The 8,856-nt window shown below is 51.9% G+C and overlaps 1 protein-coding gene across 3 annotated transcripts in view; it reads right to left on the bottom strand.

The window, feature by feature from the left end:
- Positions 1-2,163: 2,163 nt before the first annotated feature.
- The window catches only part of FIG4 (FIG4 phosphoinositide 5-phosphatase), a 32,194-nt gene continuing 25,501 nt past the window's right edge, over positions 2,164-8,856 (bottom strand). For 2 of the 3 annotated variants that reach the window (XM_061571056.1, XM_061571061.1), the window contains exons 21-24: positions 6,989-7,190; positions 4,408-4,490; positions 3,780-3,860; positions 2,164-3,610 (exon numbers count right to left, since the gene is read on the bottom strand). In XM_061571056.1, the coding sequence (XP_061427040.1) occupies positions 3,433-3,610; positions 3,780-3,860; positions 4,408-4,490; positions 6,989-7,190 (544 nt within the window). In that variant the 3' untranslated portion in view covers positions 2,164-3,432. The remainder of the gene's footprint in view (positions 3,611-3,779; positions 3,861-4,407; positions 4,491-6,988; positions 7,191-8,856) is intronic. The other variant, XM_061571062.1, reaches the window with a different exon arrangement.

Genomic DNA, 8,856 nt, shown 5'->3' with positions numbered 1-8,856 from the left:
ATACTTATTAAATCCTTTACATTAAGTTCGCTTGCTTGCTTAGGACCGTGCAAATCTTTCGCTCGTTTTTTAACCCACTTCCCGTGATCCAATCGAGCTGACATTTTCCACACAGACTCGTTGTGTGTGACAAGTAATTTTCGTGAAAAAAATCCAAAATTTTACACTGTTTAGGGAAAACAAATTAAATATTTAATTACCAATTGCTTAATGGTGGCAGACAATCATCTGACCCATAGGTGGCAGACATCTCAAGCCAGAGGACGAGAGGACTCTAGCCGCCACGCATATAAAGGATTTATAGTGAAAAACTTTGTTTTTACGGGATTACTTGTTGAATCCTTTATATTAAGTTCGCTTGCTTGCTTAAGACCGTGCAAATCTTTAGGTCATTTTAAACCCACTTCCCGTGATCCAATCGAGCTGACATTTTGCACACAGACTCGTTGGGCGTGACAATGCTTTTTGGTGAAAAAAAAAATACAAAATTTTACACTGTTTAGGGAATTTTTTTTAAATATTTAATTACCAATTGTTTAATGCTGCCAGACAATCATCTGACCCATAGGTGGCAGCAATCTCAAGCCAGAGGACGAGAGGACTCTAGCCGCCCCGATGCCACGCATATAAAGGATTTATAGTGAAAAACTTTGTTTTTACGGGTTTACTTGTTACAAGTACTTGGACCGATTTTTAAATCCTTTATATTAAGTTCGCTTGCTTGCTTACGACCGTGCAAATCTTTCGGTCGTTTTTTAACCCACTTCCCGTGATCCAATCGAGCTGACATTTCCACACAGACTCGTTGTGCGTGACAATTAATGTTCGTCAAAAAATAATTTCCAAAATTTTATACTTTTTAGGACAAAAATATTATATTTAATTACCAATTGCTTAATGGTGCAATGCAATCATCTGACCCATAGGTGGCAGCCATCTCAAGCCAGAGGACGAGAGGACTCTAGCCACCACGCATATAAAGGATTTATAGTAAAAAAACTTTGTTTTTACGGGTTATACTTGTTTTTTGTCCCAGTTCCGTCACTGCAGAGAGCCACGGAGAGCTGAGGGGTCTCCGATAACAGCGGGGACCCGGGGGCAGGTGCTTGGGTTTTTCGGTGGGACAGATGTGAAGTTCCCACCCCTCAGCATCGCGCTCAACGTGTTTCAGAGGCTCCCAATCGCACAGCAATTTGGGTCCCGCTGTTTTTACAAAATGCCTGGTGCCGATTTCAAGTCCGAGTCCGTCCCTTGGTTACAGGAGTCCAAATTCAATTTCTGGAGTCCCGATTCGGACTCGCGGATGTGGAATTTGGACTGCTCGATTTTGGAATTGGGACCCCCCCCCACCTCCCGCTTTGAAATTGGGTCTCTCCAGTGTGGTTTTGGGACTCCCAGCAATGGAATTAAGACTCATTAGCTCTGCAAGTGAGATGCCTTAAAAAAAGCAATATGGTGTCGATAAATATATCTTCTATATGCCAATAAACGCAACTTGTGGGTCCAGAGCGGCAAGTTTGTATTTAAGTGATTGCGGGCTGTTTTTTTGCGGATTTGAAGCGCACTCTAAGGAAACGCAGTGCGTTGCACTATTTCTGCACCGATTTTCACCAAACCTTCAATGGTGTAAATGCGTAGGCCAGCTTGGGACTTCGCCGCAGTACTTTGTTGTTTGAAAATCCGTGAAGAAATAAAGATTTGCAGTGCAAATCCACCCACAAAGCTTCGTGTTTTTTTTTTTTACTTACCGGCACCGGACGTTTTCAACGGACAAAGTTCAAGACTGACAAACAATTGCAATACACTGTTAGATTAGTCTCGTCGAGACCTTTCATACATCGTATGGCACTCGTTTCTACGTTGTACGCTTCTGAAGTGATAAAATGCATTGGAGTTGCGCCTTACACCGTCCGGTTAGGAACATCCCTCAGATATATGTACGGCGCTGGAACTCGTCTCTCCGTCATGAGTTTAAAGAGCTGAACCTCTTGTGTCTTGGATGCGTGCTTCACTTGCGCGGTATAAATTGCATAGGGGGGGGGGGTCAAAGGGAGATGCAAAGTTGTGGTGCAATGGAATCTCCGACGCTCCCCCCACACTCCCAGACACATCTTGCACAAGACATTCACAACTCGACCCAAAAGCATAATTCTCCAAAACTAGTGAACGGGGAAAAAACACAAAGCTTTATAAAAACTGGGCAGCAAAGCCATAGAAGCAACTCCCTTCCAGCACCGCCACATTAATTTGAATTTTTTTACCTACGTGACTTTACCGAAAAAAACCTAAGAATACACATCAAACCTGCTGTAACCAATCACGACAATGGGGGCGGGTGGGTTCGCAATGCCGTGTACCTTGCGTGACAAGAAACGTGTTCGCGACACTCATGAAACACGATGTTATCCTCATGTGGCATGTCATACGACGGCAGAGGTCGCAAACGGGTTTTGATTCCTTACCCGTACCCGTACCCGGCCGCACCAGGGTCGCAAATGGGTACCCGTACCCGTACCCGGCTGGGTACGGGTAGCCGTTCCCTACCCGTACCTGTACCCTACCCGAAATGAGTGACAAACGGCTACTCACCAGTGACTCGCGGCTTACCCGTACCCGTACCCGGCCGCACCAGGGTCGCAAACGGCTACCTGTACCCGGCCAGGTACGGGTAGCCGGGTATCGTGTAGGGTACGAGTATCGGGTACCCGGTTGCGACCTCTGTACGGCGGTGAGATGACTGGCCCTGGCTCCAGCCTCGCCCCGATTGGCTGTCGGTTCAATTGACATTTTAAATCATTCAGGACCCATATCCAACAGAGAGGGTCATTGCCTAGAAAGATCTGGAATTTTATCAGTATTCGTTTAAGCCTGCCTGCTTAAGAAACAAAATGAATGCTGAAACGGGTCCAGAGTTTACCTGTGCTGTATTGATTCAATGCTGCGGAAATGCATACACACTCCAAGGAGACAGTGCGGCCAAAAGGATGTGCAAAAAAACAAAGTCAAGTGTGTCACATGCAGTGGCGACATGTGCAATGTACACCACATGCAGCGCCTGCATGCGGAGTGCGTGTCATGTAGCGGTTGCATGTAGACTGCACGTCACATCAAGCGGCTGCGTGAAGAGTGCATATCACATGTAGCAGTTGCATGCAGAGTGCGTGTCACATGTAGTGGCTGCATGTAGAGTGTGCGTCACATGTAGCAGCTGCGTGAAGGATGCATGTCATGCGCGTGTCACATGTAGCAGCTGCATGAAGAATGCATGTCACGTGCGTGTCACATGTAGTAGTTGTATGTAGAGTGCGTGTCACGTGTAGTAGTTGCATGTATAGTGCACTTCACATGTAGCAGCTGCATGTAGAGTGTGCGTCACACGTAGCAGCTGCATGCAGTGCGTGTCACGTGTAGCGGCAGCACGTAGAGCACGCTTCACATGTAGCGGTTCCGCACGTGCTGTCGGTACAGCACCAGGTCGTGCCTGCGGGGCTCCAGCGTGTGGCCTCGCGCGGCACGGACGTGCGCCTCGTACACGTCCAGCGCAGGCGCGGAGACGCGCGGAGGAGACACGCGGCGCACGCTCGCGGGAGGGAAGACCGATAGCGGAGTCCTGCGTGCCACACACACGCATAACGTCCCGTCACCATCGCTCCGAATGTTTTATTGTAACCCAAAGCGGTAATTACGTCAGCGTTAACTTCTACGATACAAAGAATTAAGTACGAGCGCAGAGGGTGACGCGGGCCTGGTGCAAACGAGTGCCGAGTGGGTGGACTCACAGCAGCTTAGAGACATCCAGGATGGAGGCCACACGCACGCTCGGCTCCGTCGACTTGTGGTCAACGCCCAGCTTCACAAACCTTGCAACGAAACATACAGCGGTGATGAAAACGTGCAAAGCAAGCAGACTCTGCGCTAACAATTTGCGTACCGTTGCCTTGCGCGTTTTAGACATTTACGTCAGAGGTCGCAATCAGGTACCCGATACCCGTACCCTACCCGATACCCGGCTACCCGTACCCGGCCGGGTATCGGGTAGCCGATTGTGACCCTGGTGCGGCCGGGTACGGGTACGGGTAGACCGTGAGTCACTGGTGAGTAACTTTGTCACTCATTTCCCAACGTCTTGTCTCTTCTCATGCTTCAAGTTCCTAGAATCAACCCACCCGTGCCTGCAACATGGCTTCATCCCAGAGGTCGCAATCGGGTACCCAATACCCGTACCCTACCCGATACCCGGCTACCCGTACCCGGCCGGGTATCGGGTACGGGTACCCGTTTGCGACCCTGGTGCGGCCTGGTACGGGTACGGGTAAGGAATCAAAACCCGTTTGCGACCTCTGATTTACGTCAATTCCGTGTGAAGTCGCGAAACTTGGTTGTCATTCAATAAGGTGGTGAACTCACTTGGCATACAGCTCTTGGTCCTGCAGACTGAGCTGCTTCGTGATGTCGACTCCGTAGACACTCTGCGCCGAAGGGTATATCACCTGCTTAGGAAAGTCAAAGACAATCGCTGCAATTCACATTCGCCAATGACTTTTTCAATTGAATACCCAGGCTAACGAACCTCTCTGCTGCAAACACAGGATTTGTACGCGAATCTGAAAACTACAGCTCCAAGCTATTGCAGATGCTTGATTGATTTGCGACGGACGCCATATCTCGTCCTCATGCCCTGCTACCCTTTGATCTTTCCCCAATGTTTCCGTAATAAAAATGTAGAATTTGTAACCACTCTCAGAATTAATAATAATTCAAGAGGCGCAGGAAGCCAAAGACGAGCAGGATGGCTGCTAGAACGGGCCCAACCGTTGCCCAAGGTCCTGTGGGCTTCGATTGTAATGTGCGGTCACAACTCCAATTATGGATATTGATACATGTGGGAAGCAGGGGGATATATTATTAAATTCCAGGACAAATAGAAATAAATCCATAATAGAGGTTTGTTTGGGTTAGATCGTGTAAATATCTAAATGTGTCGTTAAAACCCGCCACCACCCGACACAGCCAACTAGTGAGGGTTGTCACGTAAACAGAACATGCCAATTCGTCACAGGTACAGCACACCTGTGTGTTGGAGAGCCAAGCCACAACATTTCCAAACTAAATACGACGTTTCGCCAGTAATTGCAACTAGCTTCATCAGGCGACAGCCAAATTTTGTCTGTCGCCTGATCAAGTCGGGCGAACACAAAAGCATGAACCATTCTCCCCGAGTCACTAGAGGACAGGAATCGATCCATTACGCAGGCCACGCACGCCACAAATCACCGACGTGCGAGTGCCTCAATCTTCTTTTTAGTTCTTTCGGTAAAGTCACGTAGAATGGAAATAATAAAGTAATAAAAATAAAACATAATAAAATAATTCTCACGACGTTTCGGCCACAACGCAAGCAGGTGAAGTCATTCAGACTCTGTCTTTCCGACAGACCTGTTCTTCACCTGAGGACGGCTGCTTGCGTTGTGGCCGAAACGTCGTGAGAATTATTTGATAATGTTTTATTTTTATTATTTTATTATTTCCATTCTACGTGACTTTACCGAAAGAACCAAGAAGATTAATCCCTGCAGTCACGAAAGTTTTAAATCGAAATGCCTCAATCTTCCTCGTCCGTCGCACCCTCCCCGCCGACACCCTCCACACGATCCACACAGGAGGCCACACGGACGGCGACTCTGACCTGCTGTGGATCCACACAGGAGGCCACGCGGACGGCGACTCTGACCTGCCGTGGATCCACACAGGAGGCCACGCGGACGGCGACTCTGACCTGCCGTGGATCCACACAGGAGGCCACGCGGACGGCGACTCTGACCTGCTGTGGATCCACACAGGAGGCCACGCGGACGGCGACTCTGACCTGCCGTGGATCCACACAGGAGGCCACGCGGACGGCGACTCTGACCTGCCGTGGATCCACACAGGAGGCCACGCGGACGGCGACTCTGACCTGCTGTGGATCCACACAGGAGGCCACGCGGACGGCGACTCTGACCTGCCGTGGATCCACACAGGAGGCCACGCGGACGGCGACTCTGACCTGCCGTGGATCCACACAGGAGGCCACGCGGACGGCGACTCTGACCTGCCGTGGATCCACACAGGAGGCCACGCGGACGGCGACTCCGACCTGCCGTGGATCCACACAGGAGGCCACGCGGACGGCGACTCTGACCTGCCGTGGATCCACACAGGAGGCCACGCGGACGGCGACTCCGACCTGCCGTGGATCCACACAGGAGGCCACGCGGACGGCGACTCCGACCTGCCGTGGATCCACACAGGAGGCCACGCGGACGGCGACTCCGACCTGCCGTGGATCCACACAGGAGGCCACGCGGACGGCGACTCTGACCTGCTGTGGATCCACACAGGAGGCCACGCGGACGGCGACTCTGACCTGCCGTGGATCCACACAGGAGGCCACGCGGACGGCGACTCTGACCTGCCGTGGATCCACACAGGAGGCCACGCGGACGGCGACTCTGACCTGCCGTGGATCCACACAGGAGGCCACGCGGACGGCGACTCTGACCTGCTGTGGATCCACACAGGAGGCCACGCGGACGGCGACTCTGACCTGCCGTGGATCCACACAGGAGGCCACGCGGACGGCGACTCTGACCTGCCGTGGATCCACACAGGAGGCCACGCGGACGGCGACTCTGACCTGCCGTGGATCCACACAGGAGGCCACGCGGACGGCGACTCTGACCTGCCGTGGATCCACACAGGAGGCCGCGCGGACGGCGACTCTGACCTGCTGTGGATCCACACAGGAGGCCACGCGGACGGCGACTCTGACCTGCCGTGGATCCACACAGGAGGCCACGCGGACGGCGACTCTGACCTGCCGTGGATCCACACAGGAGGCCACACGGAATGGCGACTCTGACCTGCCGTGGATCCACACAGGAGGCCACACGGAACGGCGACTCTGACCTGGATCCACACAGGAGGCCACGCGGACGGCGACTCTGACCTGCCGTGGATCCACACATTCTCCGGGATGCCGGTTGGGACGGGCCGGGGAGCCGCGCACGGACGCCGAGTTTTCATCGTCGGCGTCCGATGCCGAGTCGTCCCCCGAGCTGCTGGACGGAGTGTCCTCCAGGGGGGCCGGGGGTGGAGCGCTCGCCACCGTCTTGCGCTGCACCGCCCCCAGCCCTTCCTCACGTGCCTTACTGCAGACACAGACCAACAGAGGACCACCCCCCCCCCCTTTTAGCCTGAGTGGTTTGTCAAAGCACATCGCCAGGTGCTCGCAATGCTACGTAGCACATGGGCAGGGAGGGGCGGGGCGGGCAGTCAGCACCCCCCAGCACCCCCCAGCAGGGATCAAGTTAGAAGGGTGTCGGTGAATTGGCAACACATCACTAAAGTAAGCCATTGCATATTTTTTTACAATACGCTTTGTACTAAAAAGACGAGCATAACATCTACGCACAATTCTCTTATCCATAACCACAGTGGTGGTGGTGGTGGGGGACTTTGTATACTGAGGCAGCAATGTTCATTATGCAGGAAGTTGTGAGGAAGAGGTCAAAGAGGCACGTTGCTTTAGCGGTGGAGGTTTTTGATGGGCTAAGCAAACCATTTTGGAAGAGAGCAGAGAAACACGGTTAACGAGTGTAAGGAAAATGGGTCCGTATTACTCTATGGATCACAGAGCTGAGGGGCCTGAGCACAGAAAATCTGCACAAGATCAACCGGGCAGCGATTTTGTGTCGGCTGCGAAATTGCGTCGCCCGAAACGTTGAGCGTCTGTGTGCGCGTTCCGATCAGGTGCGAAGATGGATGCACGCCAGCGGTCGCCGGGGGGGCGAGGGGTTGCCATCACTCCCGCTACGCCACCCAATCAGCTGCAAGGAAAAGCGACCCTGATGTAAAATGGCCGACATCGGCGCATCAAGTCCCCGTGCAATATGGCCACCGTGATTTCACCGCTTCAGTCTGTTACCGAGGTAAGTTGTACATTGTACAAATGTTAATGTTTTTTTTAATTATGTGATTTTGCATGCGCTTATATGTGCGAGTGTATGAGCATGTGTGTGTGCAATTGAGTGCGTAGGAATGTGTTCATGTGCTAGTGTGGCAGAGAAGTGTTTTTGTGGGTTTTTAATGCATCTATTGTGTGCAATGCCCGACCGTAATAGGTGTTAATGAACAGCCCGTTTAAAGGCGATATGGGGATCTTTTCCTTTGTCGGTTTGTGACAGTGTGTGTCTGTGCGGGGAGAGTATTTGTATGTGATTGTGCACCTGTGTGTGTTGTACGTTGAGTGTGTAAGAGTGTGGATGTGTGCATGTGTCTGGGTGTGTATTTGTGATTGTGTTTGTGTATTTAGGAGAGTGGTCGTGTAGGAGGCTATATTAGCGAAGAACTTGGCGACCCGAGTTCGACTCCCACTCCTGGCCAACATCGGTGACGGAATATGTGAACCAGTGCTGGGTCTCCCCTCAGTCCACTCAGCCTCAAATAACTATCCGATGTGATGTGTAAAACATCGAAACTAGGCAAAGGCGGTCGGGCGTTGTGGTGATCACCCACTGCCTCGTGCGCCATGCCAGCCTTCATAGGTGCTCGCAAACAGCACTCACCTCAACAGTCTGTAGAGGTTATACGGGGGATCTTTGTCTTTGTGAGCACGCACGTGCGTGTGCGTGTGGACGCAATAGTGTGTGTGGACGCAAGTAACCGCCCCTATGTTTTCATGGAAATTTAAGCAATCCCCACGTGTCAATCCCGTAGTGAATCGGAATTGGGACAAATTCTCGCGACGCAATTTATAGAACTGCGATTTAAAGCTTTCGTGACTGCAGGGATTCATCTTCTTGGTTCTTTCGGTAA

The sequence above is a fragment of the Lethenteron reissneri genome, chromosome 6 (genome assembly GCF_015708825.2).
Source record: "Lethenteron reissneri isolate LAM-NWPU_2019-01 chromosome 6, ASM1570882v1, whole genome shotgun sequence".
Lineage (NCBI taxonomy): Eukaryota > Metazoa > Chordata > Hyperoartia > Petromyzontiformes > Petromyzontidae > Lethenteron > Lethenteron reissneri.
The sequence above is the reverse complement of the archived record's forward strand: the minus strand, read 5'-3'. Positions and strand labels throughout refer to the sequence as shown.